Source organism: Mustela nigripes, chromosome 5 (genome assembly GCF_022355385.1).
Source record: "Mustela nigripes isolate SB6536 chromosome 5, MUSNIG.SB6536, whole genome shotgun sequence".
NCBI lineage: Eukaryota > Metazoa > Chordata > Mammalia > Carnivora > Mustelidae > Mustela > Mustela nigripes.
Genome location: NC_081561.1, coordinates 90,627,184 through 90,645,231, shown reverse-complemented (window position 1 = coordinate 90,645,231; position 18,048 = coordinate 90,627,184). Strand labels below are relative to the sequence as shown.

Below are 18,048 nucleotides of genomic sequence, written 5' to 3'. Positions count from 1 at the left end.
AAACGTCTGGGGAAATTTGAAAAACAATTTAATGTGCCATTATTCCTATTAAGAGGGAAAAAAAAAATCCATCATTAACCTGAATAGAAAACTTGAGGTCCAGTCAGACTTTCTGAGATATATTACTTATATGTAAGTTTATACCTATAGAGACATATTGTTGCTTTCCTTTTCTTCTAGCCTCATTATTAACAGCATTATCCATACCCACTTGTTGAGTGTTTTTTATGGGTCATGTGACATTTGAGATATAAGGTCCTACTCTAGAGTACTTTTGTTGGATGGGGATGAATCAGATTAGTCATAAAAGGATAATAACCAGTGTAAGATCTCTCAGGTAAGTGCCTAGTGAGTGTGATAGGAGTTCAGAGATGAGACTATTCTAGGGGCTTCAGGGTTGGAAGGGAGATTTTGGAAAGAGATGGTGTCCAAACTAGCTCCCATCCTTGACGTTTGGACCTTGATCTTCACTGTCTATTCAATTGTTTCAGAAACGATGGAAGATTTGCACAAAGCAGCTGAGAAGCATAGCATGTCTAGCATTTCAACTGATCATCAGTTCTCAGATGCCGAAGAATCAGATGGTGAGGATGGAGATGATAATGATGAAGATGATGAAGATGATGATGACTTTGATGATCAGGGAGATTTGACGCCGAAAACAAGATCAAGAAGCACCAGTCCTCAGCCTCCTAGATTCTCATCCTTGCCTGTGAATGTTGGCGCTGTGCCCCATGGGGTTCCTTCAGATAGTTCCTTGGGGCATTCTTCATTGATCAGCTATTTGGTTACTTTGCCAAGTATTCAGGTTACTCAGCTGATGACACCAAGTGACTCATGTGAAGATACTCAGATGACAGAATACCAGAGGTTATTCCAGAGTAAAAGTACAGACTCGGAACCGGACAAAGACAGGTTGGACATCCCAAGTTGTGCGGATGAAGAGTACATGCTGTCTTCGGAGCCCAGCTCCTCTCCGAGGGACTTCTCACCCTCAAGCCACCATTCCTCACCAGGATATGACTCTTCACCCCGTCGAGATAATTCACCAAAGAGGTATCTGATACCCAAAGGAGATTTATCACCCAGAAGACATTTATCACCTAGGAGAGATCTGTCACCCATGAGACATCTTTCACCAAGAAAGGAAGCTGCATTGAGAAGAGAGATGTCACAAAGAGATGTTTCACCAAGAAGGCATCTGTCCCCAAGGAGGCCAGTATCACCTGGGAAAGATATCACGACAAGAAGAGACTTCTCTCCCAGAAGAGAGAGAAGATACATGACCACCATAAGAGCACCATCTCCCAGAAGGGCTTTATACCATAACCCACCATTGTCCATGGGGCAGTATTTGCAAGCAGAACCAATTGTATTGGGGCCTCCTGTAAGTATGATTAGTTTTCTCTTTCTAATGTGAAAGCCAAAGTGTGTTGATAACACACTTATGTGAAACTTGTTATAACATGGGTATCTCTCATGGGGAACAGTGAACTTGGTTACTGAAAATAGCAGGGAACATTTTCTCACATGCTGTTGTTAGTAACACGACTGTGGCATTACCCCAAGTATAGTATTGCATCAGAGCAGTAGTGCATTTCCAACTGGGAACAAGTGAGGCATTTCTACATGCTTTCTAAGCTTCACTAACTATGGACATGAACTGAAACCTTCACATGAGTAGGGAAGGTGAAGTCTTTGGAATGACAGAACTGTATAGACAGACACTATCAGGGCCACTGGGGTCTCAGTTATAGAACTTTTCCAAATCAGGATTAGGCATTAGCATTGACTTTCAATACTTTTTTTTTTTAAATAAACTTATGACCTTGCTCACAGTGAGTGATCATGTGAAACCAGTGAGTGACTAGGAGAGGAGAGTGACCCCTGTGGTATGTTGTGAGTCAAAGGCATGAACCCCTTTGCTTTTCGTGTCATTACTACCACCTCCTGCTCGGTGAGAGTCACTCCAAGTGCACTGCTCAGTGAGGTGGTGGGCCCAAAGTTGGGAGATCTCAGGGAGAAAGTTCCAGAGATTTCTAGGGTGTGCACTCATTATAAATATAGATAACAACAGTTAACAGTCATGGATAAAATATAGGCAGTGGGTCTAATGCAAATCTATAAAAAAAAGCATCTCCCCTGCCTCATTCCATAGGATGGCAGACCTTGATGTTTCTTTTAGTGTGTATAGGATTTTAAAAAATTAATGAAACAGACACTTAGCATAGACAGATGAATGACTTTTGAGTTTCTTTGCTTTAAATGTGTTGTGGTTTCCTGGTGTCTACTTTTTGCTGTTCTGGGTTTCTGTTGTGTGGCTCAATACCATCCTTCCAGCCAAAGGCACTACCCATTTCCAGCTCCGTCTTATCACTGTCCTGGTGGTCAGGCTCCTTTCTCTCATTGCCTTTTCACTACCTTGAGTCATGAGCTGAGTTTATCCTTTTTAAACTTCAGGAAAGTTCCCTGCTGAAATTCACTCCCTGGCCCCAAACATCATCTTTTCACAAGTTGGTACGAATTTAGGCTTTGTGATACAATTACAGCAGAAACATGTACACAGTCAGGACATGATTTGTTTGCCAAGATAATGAATTAGCAAGCTACGAGAAAGAAGTACATTCCCACAGGTTTTTGTCTTGGTGGTGTTACGTAGAAAAGAGAAATCTTCTGAAGTTTATGCCACTACAGTGTAAGTAGAGAGTCGTAGATCTGCAAAAAGCCTGTGTGTTGAGGCTCTCCTGTTCTAGCTGTGGCGGGGTGGACTGAGACTGAGGTATCTGTGAGATGTTTGGACATCTTCAGTCGATTGCAGTCACAAAAATATAAGTCTTTGATGCCAGTACACTATTGTTATTAAAAACTAATAACGACTCACAGTCAATTTAGGCAAAGGAATTGAATAAGGGAACTAAGGGAGTTTACCTAATTTTTGGATATATAACCAGAAAGTTGTTGGAAAGAAATTGGTTTTATTAATCACGGAGTTTGCAGCTAGTTTTTTTTTTTTTTTTGTATACCAGTTCACCTGGATGCTTAACACAATGATTAAACTTTACCATTGATGAAGGCCAACTATAGAGCCATTGGTCTATTACTCACTTAAATTATCTTTAGAAAATTTATAGCCTGCTGCTTCATTCATATGACAAGAGGGACTAGATCTGGGAATGCTCCCTGAAGAAGGGGAAGTTGGTCTAAAGCACTTCCCATTTAATGTTTTTTCACATCATTTTTGAGGGGCAGAGAAGGAGTTAATCTTTCTGTGATGTTGCCAGGGCAAAACAGAAGTGACAATACTATGAGAAGCGTTTCTCAGGATTGCTGTATTGGAGGAGTGCTGTACCCTCTCTGAATAATGTATGAAAATATTAAATTAGAATAACCCTAAAAATCAACCTTTTTGATAAAAATACTTTTAGTAATTCCTTGTCTTGTTGCTTGATATGGGCCAAGTGGTCATAGGCCAGCGTGACTGTGGCACGAAAGGATCTTCTAGGCTCTCAGGACACACTCATCCTCTGGATCAGCCTGGAGTGGTAGTTTCCAGGGAGCAGGTTTGAAGGAGATGATACTCAACCACTGGGATCATACTGCTCTACTGTTTCTGTCCTAATGCGCTGTGGTTAATTTTAATATAGATAGATGATGATAGACAGACAGACAGATAGGTAGATAAAAGGAAGGAAGAAGCAAGGAAGAAAGAAAGGGTCGGGGGAAGGTCTTTCGCTCCTCAGTATTTTTTGAGGGTCTGACACGTGTGGCTCAAGGATGGTGATGAAAAAATGTTAACGATTTCTGGCCTCAACTTTAAAAAAAAATTTTTCTTTTAAGATTTTGTTCATTTGACACACAGAGAGAGAGAGAGGGAGAGAGAGGGAGAGGGAACACAGGCAGGGAGAGTGGGAAAGGGAGAAACAAGCTTCCTGCCGAGCAGGGAGCCTGATGCAGGGCTCAATCCCAGGACCCTAGAATCATGACCTGAGTCGAAGACAGACTCTTGAATGACTGAGCCACCTAGGCGCCCCTGGCCTCAACCTTTTTAAGCAAAACACCTTCCTATTCCATTTTTTAAAGTTTTGGCAGATAAATTAGCAAAGGAGACAGAGAGAAATGTGTCTGCTTTCCAGTATGCAATGCAAAGAACATCGTGTCTAGTCAAAGAGTCAACATTCAGTTCTATCACTTGCTATCTGTGTGATCTTGAGTAAGTCACTTAACCTCTTGGCCACAGTTTCTTAATCTGTTTCTGGCAGCCAGGGAGGTGGGCCAAGCAGATTTCTGTCCTTGAAAGAATTTGCCATTCAGCAGTGAGGAACGCTGTAAACTGACAGCCTCCTGCTGTTAGTGCCATCAGGATAGGCCTCAGTTTTCAGGCTAAGGTTACATTCTCCCTGCGGCCCCCAGCCAGTGACAGCCTAGATCCATCCCAACTGAGCCCCTGCTTCCTCTCCTCTTTACCTTCACACACATCAGATCCCCTGCTTCCCAATGAACCCCTTACACTCCTACCTCCTTCTTTGCATTTGCTTCCAGAGCACCTACTGACAGTATTGAAGAGATGAGTGGGGTGAGAGACCTGGTACCTGGGTTATATATACACACACACACATACATACACATAACACAACCCACACGAGTTCATTATTTGCATTTCCATATCAAGGTGTTTCTTTCTTTCTTTTTTATTTTTAAGATTTTATTTATTTATTTGACAGAGAGAGATCACAAGTAGATGAAGAGGCAGGCAGAGAGGGAGAGAGAGAGGGAAGCAGGCTCCCTGCTGAGCGGAGAGCCCGATGCTCCACGCGATCCCAGGACCCTGAGATCACGACCTGAGCCGAAGGCAGTGGCTTAACCCACTGACCACCCAGGCGCCCCCATATCGAGGTGTTTCTTACCAAGATTTAAAATGATATCACAATGAGAAGGCTCAAATTACAAGACAAAATACAATTGCAGATAGGGTAAAAAAGGTAGAAAAATCATGTTGAGAGTTTCTCTGGAGGTTGAAGAAGGGGGTGAATGCAGGGGAAGAGGATGTATAGGAAAGGCCTGGCAGTGTTTGGAGCAGTGCAAGTGCTTACATGGTAAAAATTCTACTGGCACACTTACTTCTGGGGTTGTCATTATTTAATTGCTGATCAGCAAAGATCTGAATATGATGCTTTCATTCTTAACACAAATAGAATTCTGGGGTTTTGAACGCGTTGAGTATATTCTAGGGTTAGAGGACACTTCACTCATCACCCCTTTGTTAGCCTGGAGTCAGAGACCCCATGGCATGGAACAGCTCTCTTTGGCCCTTCACGGACCCTCATTCTTATTAGGTGTATGCTGTGGATGTCACAGAATAGCAACCAAAGCAAAATGGAAAAATGACCAAGCTACAATTCATTTTAAACTTTGAATCTTTTAAAATTATAATTAAAAGAGGATTCATTTAGTTATCTTCAAAGATTATGACTATAGGTGTCACAGTTCCTCCACCTTAACTGATGTTTGATGTAGGAAACGTGCCTTTTTCTAGATCGGAGGAAAGACAAGAGGGATTTGTTGTTTTGTTGTTGTTGTAGCATTTATATAACTGTCATATTATAAAATTCTCACCTTCCCTAACTTATGAGGTCCTTGTGATTATAGGATTGATGATTTCATTACTTCCCCTGCACTTCCAGGATAGTAATTTGTTTCTAGCTTGAACAAGGTGTAGCCCAAAACAGGATAAGGGCTAAGCATGGCACAGAGTAACAGAGATAATGCATAATTTATCATTCCCAGGCTGGTCTCACAGTCTAAATAGAACTGAATGAATCACTAATGGTATAGAGCATACGCTGAGCTTTAGAACTGAAACATCCTTGAAATGAATTAGAACTTTTTTGGGGGGGGGTGTCTCTCTCCTGGTTTATTATCATACTTGACAAGTTTATATCTACCTGACTTTAAGTTCTCAAAAAAATAAAAATAAAAAAACTGCATACCTTTTAGATGACAGTCCATTAAAAGAATGAACTCAGGAATTAAAACCCTGCCAATGTCATTCAGGCTTGATAATCTCAAAGTCTTAAGTTGTGTTTTGCTACAGAAAGTAAGTTCTCTTTCAGGACTGGGACCATGAAATCTGGAGTTCTGGTCCCCAGTGTTAAGTGTCCTCATAATTGCCAAGATGGTATTTAAATAAACATGATAATATCAACAGAAGATATTAAAACATAAGAATCTTGGGTTCTCGGCTATGTAGTTGAGTATGAGTTGAAACTATTTGACATGTTTAATGTTAACTATTTTGATGGAGAGTTGCCTTAAAAAAACTGGCCTTGATTTATCATTTGGTAAAGAAGCTAATCTTCCACACAGGGTTCCTCTTGAATGGGAATTTATTCCTTTAAACCAGTGTGTTGCACATCAGACTAACCAGTTTGTCTATCACCACTATTTCATCATCTGTTCTGTGGAAAACTTAAAAAAAAAAAAAAGTTTTCAGGCTTGTCACTCCAATTATACTCATCAACACTTAAGAAAAATATTAAAAATTTTCCCAGTATATAAACAGATGGCAATTGTTTTACTTTCTTTTGAATTTAAAAACCTATTATTAGTGTTTTTTTAACTTTTTCTGGTAATTATGCATTATTTTCTTTTCATTCTCTTTTATGGAAAAGCACACACACACACACACAACTGAAATGTGTCTCTGTACCCGGTGGAAAACACACTGCATGTTTTATCGTGTTGCTGTTTAAAAACAAAAGTCACTTTTCACAGACCGACAGCTTCATTCAAGGCTTCTAAAAGACAACTGAGAAATCTCTTGTGTCCTAAAAAGCAAAAAGTCGGTAAAGGGATGAGGTAGTTTTAAATGAGTGAGTGAGTGAATGAATGAGTGACTGAAATAACTTGACCTATTTGACCTCGCTTGAAGAGTACCAGGTCCTAAAGGTTGTGTTCTCTGCTTCCCCATGCAGAATTTAAGAAGAGGATTACCTCAGGTTCCTTACTTCAGTCTCTATGGAGACCAAGAAGGTGCTTATGAACATCCAGGCTCCAGCCTTTTCCCTGAGGGTCCTAATGACTATGTCTTCAGTCATCTTCCACTCCACTCTCAGCAGCAAGTGAGAGCTCCTATCCCCATGGTGCCAGTTGGTGGGATCCAAATGGTTCACTCCATGCCGCCGGCCCTTTCTGGTTTACATCCTCCACCCACATTGCCTCTGCCAATGGAGGGCTCTGAGGAAAAGAAGGGAGCCTCCGGGGAATCCTTCCCTAAGGATCCCTATGTCCTCTCAAAGCAGCACGAGAAGCGATCGCCTCACATTTTGCAGTCATCTGGTCCACCTAGCATGCCCTCCTCCCCTCGGCTGTTGATGAAACAGAGCACTTCAGAAGACAGCCTAAATGCAACAGAGAGGGAACAGGAGGAAAATATACAGACTTGTACAAAAGCCATTGCCTCTCTCCGGATTGCCACAGAAGAGGCCGCTCTGCTTGGGGCAGATCAGCCAGTGCGGGTGCAGGAAGCCCACCACCAGAAACCCTTGGAAAGTGCACATGTTAGCATTAGACACTTTAGTGGACCTGAGCCAGGTCAGCCCTGTACCTCAGCCACCCACCCTGACTTGCATGATGGTGAAAAGGACAATTTTGGTACATCACAGACTGCATTAGCTCATGCCACATTTTACGGCACGAGTTGTGTGGATGATAAACAGTCGGGCTTTCACAGCGGCAAAGAGTTACCTTCAAGCACAGAGGGAGGCAATGAGCCTTCAGCAGAGAAGAGTCAACTACATTGATTTAAGATGCATGGAGACTTTCATTTCCACATTTTTCCCATTTTGTTTTTGTTTTTGTTTTTCTAGAAATAGAGGTAATCAAATTTATAGCATGCCTGTCCTAAGTTACCGTAGTTTGCTATTATATATACTTTTGTTATATCAAAAGAATTAGGTAAATTAACAAGTCATCATGAGCCTGACCAAAACAAAATTTGAAATTAACCTATTGGGTCTGGTACTTTTAAAATTGTACAGATGTTTGTGCCTTTTCTTTACTTTGCTTATATTCTTATAAGCATTTTTTAGCAGTAATTTGTACATATTTTAGAATTTGTGTATCTGCTTTGTAATAAATGTAATTTCTTTCCTTTTTTTGGACACTTGGATCTAAATGATGTAAAGCAAAACAGCATCAATATATATGTGAGGTTGCACTAAAACATATTTTTATATGATTAAAACTGAACAGCTTTTATGTACAGCTCTGATTCTGTAATACTAATATTTATTTACTTTGTTTCATAAATTGTACATTTTTTCTTAATGTTGTGGATTGCTTTTCTATGTGAAGCATGGGATTTACTGTTGCGTAACTAGAACAAAAATGTATATTGTAAACAAGATATTTAAACTAGAGTATCTTATTCTGCACTTATGCATTAGTTAAAAAGAGATAAAGGATGTATCAGTCAGTTCTTAACTCTTGTAAATTTTTTTGTCTCTTGTTTGCTGGATTGACTATAACTTAAGTGCTGATTGTGATTTTAAACTTATAGTACCGTAAAGCATTAAAGTAAACAATGTGCTATTGTGAGTTTTTTCAAAGCTTTATAAATCAGTTATAAATAATATTAAAAGTATTTGGTCTTATGTGAACATGTTGATCTATATACTCATCTAAAAATATGGGAAAACATTCCGCCCCATGTAAATATGTACAAGTGCATCACTGGTACAATTTTATGTAACTCAGTTGGACACTAGGTTGCCACAGACCTATGCTAGGGTGTCTTTAAAAATTAAAGTGACAAAGCACATGGGACTGTGTAGAGCTTGGTTATCGGCCGGCCCGGTGGCTTGGCAGGCAGTGCTGTGCGCTGCCCGTGGAGAAGACCTGGGCTTACAGATATCCTTGGTTCTTGCTGCACAAGATGGTGACTGGAACTAAGGCTGTGACGGCGGGGACGTGCTTGGACTCTGAGGGTTAGGAGTGGACGCAGGGAAGGGGTGTGGAGACCTCTCACCAGCCTTTCCTCTCAGCCAGTCCACGTGGTAACAGGGTTGGCATCAGCTTTAGGGGAAGCCACTTCACCCTCTTAAAGAGGGGAAGAGTGTCAGTCTCCTGGCTATCTCAGGGGGAACAGGGAAAAGAAGCTTTCCAGGGAAAAGAATTTGTGGGAGGATGATGTCTTTTGTACACAACATGCAGAATGCGCTTTGGTTAGTGTGGAAGGTTGGCAGAGCCTTTGTTTGTAGGTCCGGAAGAATGGAAGACAGGGAGGGGGTACAACAACACGTGTGCACACATGCACATGTGTGTGCATGCACACACACACACACACACACAATCTGGGTTATCTTTGTGCTATATAGTGGATTATAATTCTGTGAAACCAAGTTTGTATATTGAATTACATTAAGGAGTGTTCTTTAAAAAGAGAAATAAATATACAATTACATGCTTGAGGTGTCTAGTTTTTAATGTGTTGTTTTACATTTTAATTTCTTGATTTTGTTTCTAAAGAAATTTTGATACCACCAACATACCATCTGTGCTTTTAATTGCTAGGCTTTGCCCATTCCGAGGTATGCTGAGCATGAATGCTTTTAACAAGTGAGAAGACAGTCAGTGGCTTCCATATGTCATTCAGTTAGGACAGATACTGGTCACCACCATGTGAGCTCTAGAAATGGAGTCACTGAATCCTAAGCGTGGGCATGGGCAGAATACATTGCATCTGCAGATTCATGAATAAATCAAATGATCATTTCCTCTTCTGCCTCCCTCTCAGTAGGCATCCATATCTGAAATTCCATTGGGGAAATCTCTTTATTTTTGCTCAGGTGACTGAAGGCAAAAACCAACTGAAATAAATATACCATAAAATATCCACAAATCACAGTTCTTTAGTACAAAAGAGTAGAACCTTTTTAATAATGAAAGTGGAAACTCACTAAAGGTAAAAAATCTATCAGTATTTCCATTATAAAAATCTCAAATTGGTGGATTTCCAACTTACTTGTGTGGTTTTATGAGCCGAACTGTCTTTTGAAATTATGTTTTACAAAAGTGGATTAAAGGTCAACACAAGCAGCCAGCCTAAAATCTGTCTCTCATTGAGAAGAAACCCTGAAACATTGCATTACATAGGGGTGATTTGTGTGTCTTTTTCCACATTGTGCGTGTGTGCGTTTGTGTGAACCCTTCTAATTGCTTCCTCTTCTAAATCATCTCTTGTATTCACTCATTCATTAAGCAGCTTTTGAGTGCCTACTATGAGCTGGCTACTGTGATGGGCATTGGGGATGATGAAAGTATTCCTGCCATCAAGAAATTCAAGTAAAAAGGAAGACATGTCTATGAGTGTATGTAATATGATGTTAGAGCTTAACAGTGGTAAATTTGGTGTGTTTTACTGTCACAAAGAAAAGGAGTTAAGCAGTTACCCTGATGAGAATGGAAGGAGGGAAAGGACAGGCTTCATCACAGAGGTGGCCTTGGAACAGATCCTTAAAATAGTAGATTGACTTACTCAACAGAGAAATTCTCATCACTGACCTTAGGACACTGTTCATTGTGCTAGGTGTACAGTGCTGCACAAATCAATTTAAGTTCTTGTCTTCATGGAGTTCATATTTTAAAAGAGAGGCATTAAAAAAAAGTGGGGGAAGGGCGTATTGGATGATCAAGGGTGTGTAAAGCAAAGAGTGGGTAAAAAGCCAGATGGAGCTGGCTCCCTGCGTATGTGATAGGGTGGTGTGTGCTTAAGCCAAAAAGACACATCAAAGTCCAAATTCCTAATCCAGCCTAAGGACATCAGATCTGGCTCTGTAGGCAACAGGGAGCTGAGCCAAGGAAGGGATGAAGCAAGAAAGTGGCATTGCCGTTGCTAGAGCTGTTCTTAGTTAGGAAAAAAAAAAAAAAATCACTGTGGCAGCAATGAAGATAGTGGATTTGAGGTAGAAAGAGTGGAGGCAGGGGACCAGTTGGGAGAATTATGAAGTTGTGTCATTTCCATGGGAATAAGAGCAGCAACAATCCAATCAGATGATGGGGAAAGAAGGGACAGTTTTGCTTAATGAAGAACTGATAATAAGTAGTGACCAACTTGGTGTCTGGGATGAGAGAGATAGAGGGGGTAAAGGTGACTGGCACTCTTGACTTTGGCAGTGGAAAGAGGGTGGTGTCCTTAACTGTCAGGTGGGTTTGTACCAGCTACAGGTAAGGAAATGAGCTCCTCTAAGAAGTTTAGAATGAGTTCACTCTCAAGAAAGACTTAAGAAGTGTCACTTCTTGTCACTTATTCATAGTTGAGGGTGCTGACTTGGAGAAAATCACTCAGGACATACAAAAGGACAGATGAAGACATTTGAAGACTTCCAAAGGGAGGGTAGCCAACTTGGGAGTGAACCAAAAAGATGCATTTCTGAAATTTTCAAAACCTTGATTTTCATGAGTTGTCCAAGATAATTTCTAGAAAGCAAAACCAGAAGAACCTCATTTTTGAGGCCAACTCTAGTTGTGGAATTATAAAGTGATATTTCCTGAGCGGCATCATGGCAGCTTTATTATTAAATAATTAATTAGAGGTTGATAAACCAACATGTCATTTACAAATGCATCTCCAAAGCCTGTGGTTCAAAGAAGTTAGGTGTCGTTTTCAAGGAGAAGTAGACTATTTGCTGAACTTTCTAATACAATCACCTAGCCCTAGCTACCTGCGGTAATTGAGCACTTGAAATGGGGTGAGTGTAATTGAGAGACTAGATTTTAAATTTTACTTAATTATACTTCCTTTAAACTTCAGTAGCCACCTGTGGCTAGTGGGTCCTGAGTGGGACAACCCAGCTTCAGCACAAGTCATACCCCACACCTCTATCTGCATTCATCCATTTTCAAAATATAGAGCCTGGTGGTGGGTATTATGGAGGGTATGTATTGTGTGGAGCACTGGGTGTGGTGCATAAACAATGAATCTTGGAACACTGAAAAAGAAATAACAATAATAATAAAAGAACTGCCCCCCCCCCCGCCAAATATAGAGCTCTCATCATGTGCCAAGCTCTGTTCTTGGTATTGGATATACAGCAGTGAACAACAAAAACAAACAAACTAAAATAACATAAAACATCTGCCTTCATAGAACTGTGTTCAGTGCACTGTTAAATAGCCAGTTAAGGAATCTGGTGATGCAATCTTATCAGTTGTTCCTCTTTCTATTGAGTCTTGGACCTTGGCACTCACCCAAGGAACAACAGCCAAAGCCTGATTTTATGAAGGGGCAGATAGGCTCCCTATAGATGACTCCTTTCCCTACTGCTGGAAATCACTGTCAAAAGCTGGGATGTGGATACATCACCTCCTCAGAACTGATGTGGAGCCTCCCACATCTTACCTTAGTCTAAATGCCTGTCCTTCAGTGGGTTAAGAGAGACGTGACCAGGCTCCAAGAAGGGCCCCAGCTCATCCTACAGCTTCTACACAGGAAGAAGAGGTCTGAGAGGAGAGCTCAAGGCCCTAGAAATTCTGCCTTCCTTTTCTGCTTATCACATATAAGTAAGAAGAAGTCATCAAGGGAGTTTTGTCTTGCAGTCATAGGACAGCTCTGCCATTCTTTCTCCCATGGTAACAAAGGGAGCAGAGGGCGGGAAGAAATGGAGGATATTCTCTTCTCTACCTGAGCTGCCATGCTGGCTCCTTCGTGAGAAACCTGGAAGAAAAGGCTTCTCTTTTCCATTATTTCTCATTCTTCTAAATAGCCAAACTTATGGACAACCATACTGTGAATTTTCCCTTCTTGAAGAAAACCTGCCATCACCAAGAACCCACCACTTCCCCCTAAACACATTCTATGGTTCCCTCTTATCCTCTTGAAACTAGTAAGATTATAAATCTAGTGATATTCAACGGAAACAGGTGAATTAAATAAAATAAGTGCATTTTAGGTAAAGAAGAAAAATAGACAATACAGTCTTTTCTTGAGAGAATTAAGCTCATGAGAAAATGATTTGAGTTAACTATTTTCTCAAATCTCCTAAGGAGAGTACCTAACTAGGACCATCCTCATGCATTGGAGAGAAGTTAATTCATAACATACAATAGGTGTCCTAGGGCATTAGGCTTACTATTCCAATGGAACCTTCTTTGTGAAGAATTCCCCCAACTCCAGAGAAGCCCCACAGCATTGTCAAATCTGACTTACCAGAAATTATGTATTGACTATCACAGGAAAGCATAAAATTCTCTCTCAAAACTGTACTTGAAATGTGGCTAGTTCAAATTGATAAATGCTATAAGTATAAATCATATGCCAGATTTTGAAGGCATAGCATAAGGAAGATGCCAAATACCTCAAAATTATAAATATTTTTTCATATTGATAACATGTTGAAATAATTCAATTTTGGATATAGCAGGTAAAATAAAATGTTATTAAAATTTATTTCCCATGTTTCCCTTTCTAAACGTTGGGACAGAAAATTGGAAATCATATATGTGGCTCACATTGTATTTCTGGATGATGCTGGGGAGAGAATAAATCTGATAGGGTGAGGGGGACATAGGTCAGCGCAGAGGCTATTTCCATCATCAAGGTGGGAAATGATGGTAACTCTTTCTTTTTTCTGGGAAAAAAAACTCTGTGTATCCATGGTTCATAATCTTATCAAACCCAATGCCATCTTCTTTTCCTGATAGGTATTTTACAGTGCTTCTTCAAAAAATTTCAATATAATAGCCTAATTGCGTACAAGGGAGAAAAGACAGAAAAGTAATTTATGATACATTTTTACTTATTTACTCAATAGTTCAATAGTCTTTAACTATTACAGTTAAAGATTACAGTAGAAGGGGTACCTGAGTGGCTCATTTGTTTGAGCAATCAAGTTCTGGTTTGGGCTTGGGTCATGGTCCCGTAGGTCATGGTCTCACGGGTCATGGTCTCATGAGTCATGGGATTGAACCCTATGTCAGGCTCTGCACTCAGCAAGGAGTCTGCTTTAGGATTCTCTCCCTTTGCCCTTCCCCCCCACCCCTGAGCTCTCTTTCTCTCTCTCAAATAAATAAATCTTTATAAAGAAAGATTACAATAGCAGATTTAATGAAGGAGTTTGATGCTTGCCTCTCTACCTAGACTACCAGGTGCATGACAGGTAAAAGTGGCAAGCGCATACCAGCAAGCTGGACTGAGGACTCATGCACCACAAGTAACGTTTGCCTCCAGGACATGATTTTCTGAAACAGAGAATAAATCTTGGAAAGCTCCCAACAACACAAAATACAATTTTTTCTTGATTTACATGCTTGTTGCCCTTCTAGGAAAAAAAAAATCAGTCTATAGTTTGTTCTGCAGTAAAACTTGTTTAAAAATTTTTTCCAGTGCAATTGATATGGTAGGGAACAATTTGAACGTAACACATTTGTTTATGCATGGCTTTTTCAGCAAGAAACACTAGGTGAACCCAGAAACCAACACTTAGTTGGGTGAGCCCTGTAGGAATAGACGCATGTACACACTCACACATTGTGAATGCCTACTAGCCATCTCATTTCACCACCTGCATCCTGAGCTGCGTGCACACACACTGTTTATCGAGACTTTCTGTCCAGTTTCTGATGAACCTCCTCTCACCACTTCACAATAACACACACGGCAGCTTTTTCATTGCCCACTTTCACTAGCTAGCTTCAGGACTTTTTCAGATAAAGTGCTGCATTTATTGTAGTACTTGTGTATCTCTTAGCCATTTAATGTGTGTAAAACTGTGCTACTATTCTTACTGGGGCCATAGTTTTTACTTTGTGTGTCACTGCTGAGTTCTCTTCCTAACCCCATTTTTCTAATATGTGCCATGATTTTTACTGCACAATTTTGCATAGCACAGTCATTTTTAGGAACACACATGTCTTCTTACAGCAGAAATGACTTCCTAAACATCATTGCTCCCTCAAAATATTGTCTTATTTGTCTTTAGAATAAGACAGAGTTCTGTGTAACATTTATATAACTCAAAATAGATGTTGTACTTTCATGAGTGTCTGCAGAGACACTGGAGAAACTTGTGCAAAACTGCCCTGCACCTTGCTGGAACTCCAGCATCCCAGAACCCTGTCTACTAAACGCCAGTCATACACTGCAATCACAGAACTGATCCAAAAACCTCCATAAATTTCCCAATGACCCTGAAGGCGTGTGTGTTACACTGCCCCAGTTGAGAACTATCAGTCTCTCTGAAGTTGGGGAAGCAGAAAGAGGATTAGAAATTCATCAGATAGAAATGTATTTATTTATCCTAAATGGCTCATCCTCAATAACTCAGAGTCAAACATTGTGGGTTTCATGTCATAAAATATTTCAAGGCATTTGACAGTTTCTGTAAGTCTATCCTGAATATAGTTGCCAATACATAAGTACACCCATACTGTGTTAAGTAGACTCCCACTATTTCAGTTCATGTAAAAATAATGATGGCAAGAACTGCTTTTATACTAGGGCGTCTTGCTGGTATTACAAAGAGGATTAAGGCCAAACCCAAGTAAACTAGACACCAAGATTTCTACTGTTTCTATTACATTATCCTAGTCTGTGCGGTGTCACTATTACCATGTTTATTTCATGTATTGACAAAGAAGATTTGGAAAACCTATACACATAAAAACATCACTTTACACACACATTCCAGGATCTTCAAACTGAACTCTACCCAATGGACTCATGTAAGAGTAACTGAATTTCTTCATTCTTTCCACAAACCCACCTGAATGCTTAAAGTTAGTTGCTCTCTATATATCTGTACATCTTTGCTGTTGCCAGTTGAATTATATGCAGCTGAACTGAATTCCAAGCCAGTTTATGCAAGTTTTGTGGATTATTGACATTACAGAATTTAAATCTACTATAAATCTATGAAGTATCAGTGCAAAAGAAAAGAGCGCTTGCATCCATAACTGCTAAGAGGATAAGCGCTTTTGAACTAAATAAAGGTGACTCACGAAAAATTGCCATTGCATTTTGTATGGGTGACACAATTCTAAAAAATTCAAAATAAAATGTAAAACAATAATTTCACTTTTATTTTTAAGATTTTATAATTTCACTTTCTGATTGATTCTTGAATGTCTTTAAGTTCTCCCTCCTCTTTAAAAAAAAGTGAAATTGGGATTTAGACAGTATGTTATGATTGAATTTTACTTAAGCTAACTGACTAGGTCTCCAAGCACAGACTCATGCTCAAAGGCAAGGAAGGTGCACCACACTACATGAAAAAATGGTGTATATATATAAGCATTTTAGACTTTTAAATTAAAATAAAATATTTAAAGATGTATGTTTCAAGTTTTTATGCTCCTTGACTTTTTAAAATCAGCCAGCAAATTACTAGTTCTGGTTGCATTGTGTAAGGTGACTTTTACTGTACATTGCATTTCCAGAATTTGGCACAATAGAACCAAAGCACAATAGCCAATAATGGAGTATTCACAAGCAGCAGATGATATAGACAAAGGTCATCATTTGTCTATATAACATTTATTTATTTATTTATTTAAATATTTGTCTTTATAACATTAGGTACAGTACAAGTAAAAAATAATCTCTCTCATCTACTTTCCTGAACCAAAATTAAAAACAAAACAAAAACAAAACAGAGTCTTAGGAAAACTCCCAAATATATACTCATTAGCTGGTCTTTTCTAACAACCTCAGTGTTCCTATTAATCATCTTCACTTTCCTGAGATGGAAAGGGGAGATTAATTAGCTGCACCCTTAATTTAAAAATGCAAACATCAGCACAGAAAACTTTTCACATTCTTTATCCATGAGTGAAATCTCAGAATTAAAACAGCTATTTTGAGTCCAACTGGTAACTATAAACACCAATGTAAACAAATCCTGCATGGTGGGGAAAGATGGCAAGAAACAGCAGGAGTGGTATTTAGAAGGTCAATTTATTTCTTTGTAAATTTATCCCAGGGATAGGCCCATTTTTTAGATACATTACATCACCCAGCATTTGGGATGTGCACATGTTCAGGATAATCTATACCAGAACTCCCTCCTCCCTTTTTTATTTTCTGTAAAGTTGCAGAAACAAATTCTTTGTCTGTATCTCTAGTCATTTTAAATAAGGTGTCAAAAGTCTCTAAGGGGTATAGACCTTAGAAAGTACAGGATGGTCCCAGAGCCAGGCCTACACATCTCTCCATTCCCCCTTTTTCCAGCAGAAGAGCAATATGTTTCCAGATTTGGGGAGCTTCTGGAACTGGGAACCCTCCTTAGAAGATGGCAGGTAGAGGTAGAGTTGGAAGAAATGGCACTTGTGGGTATTTATAAAATGAAAAACATTGGTCCTGCTCCTTGAAGGAACAGTAATAGGCCTCTCTCCTTGACAGTACCAAAAGAGATCTCTTTTTATGAAAATTGGTCCACCACTGGGTTTTCAAGGCACGATTATACAAAGTAGAACTCTTACTGCTTGTCTTTGTGCATTCCTTCTAATCAAGATTTAGACCGGGAGTGACAATGAGAATGAGCCTCCTCTGCCCCTTCCCACACTTTGTTAGATGTTAATTGAACTGATCCTTCTTCTCAAGAGGGAGCTTGGTGAGTATCAGCGAGCAGAGGCTTGAAAACCAGGATTCAAATCTGCACTTCGTGACTTCCTAGTTATGTGGCCTTGGGTAAGTAATGGAAGGCTAACTCTGGATCAAATGACCGCCAAATTACAGTGGTTTGATAATCAGTGTATTAATTGCTCCTGGAAAGTTTTCCAGATGATCAGGTGACTTTTCTTTACATGATGATGTAGGTCAGGGCTCAGTAAACTACAAATTGTGTGGTTTGGATTTGGCCTGTGGCATGTTTTTTGTATGACCAATGAGCTAAGAACAGGTTTTACATTTTTAAATGGCTGGGATTGAGTTGGTTCTAGAAGTATTTATATAATATTTTTAAATTCTCCTTCTTGGTCCTCAAAGGCTGAAATACTTACCCTGGTATTTTACAGGAAAAGTCTGCTCCTCCTTAGTGTAGGGACCCAAACTCCACC

At 39.7% G+C, this 18,048-nt stretch overlaps 1 protein-coding gene across 5 annotated transcripts in view; it reads left to right on the top strand.

Moving 5' to 3' along the window:
* The window catches only part of HIVEP2 (HIVEP zinc finger 2), a 196,225-nt gene extending 186,760 nt beyond the window's left edge, over window positions 1-9,465 (top strand). For all 5 annotated transcript variants that reach the window (XM_059400848.1, XM_059400850.1, XM_059400846.1 and 2 more), the window contains 2 exons: window positions 492-1,387; window positions 6,972-9,465. In XM_059400848.1, coding sequence (XP_059256831.1) covers window positions 492-1,387; window positions 6,972-7,799 — 1,724 coding nt within the window. In that variant the 3' untranslated portion in view covers window positions 7,800-9,465. The remainder of the gene's footprint in view (window positions 1-491; window positions 1,388-6,971) is intronic.
* Window positions 9,466-18,048: the final 8,583 nt, after the last annotated feature.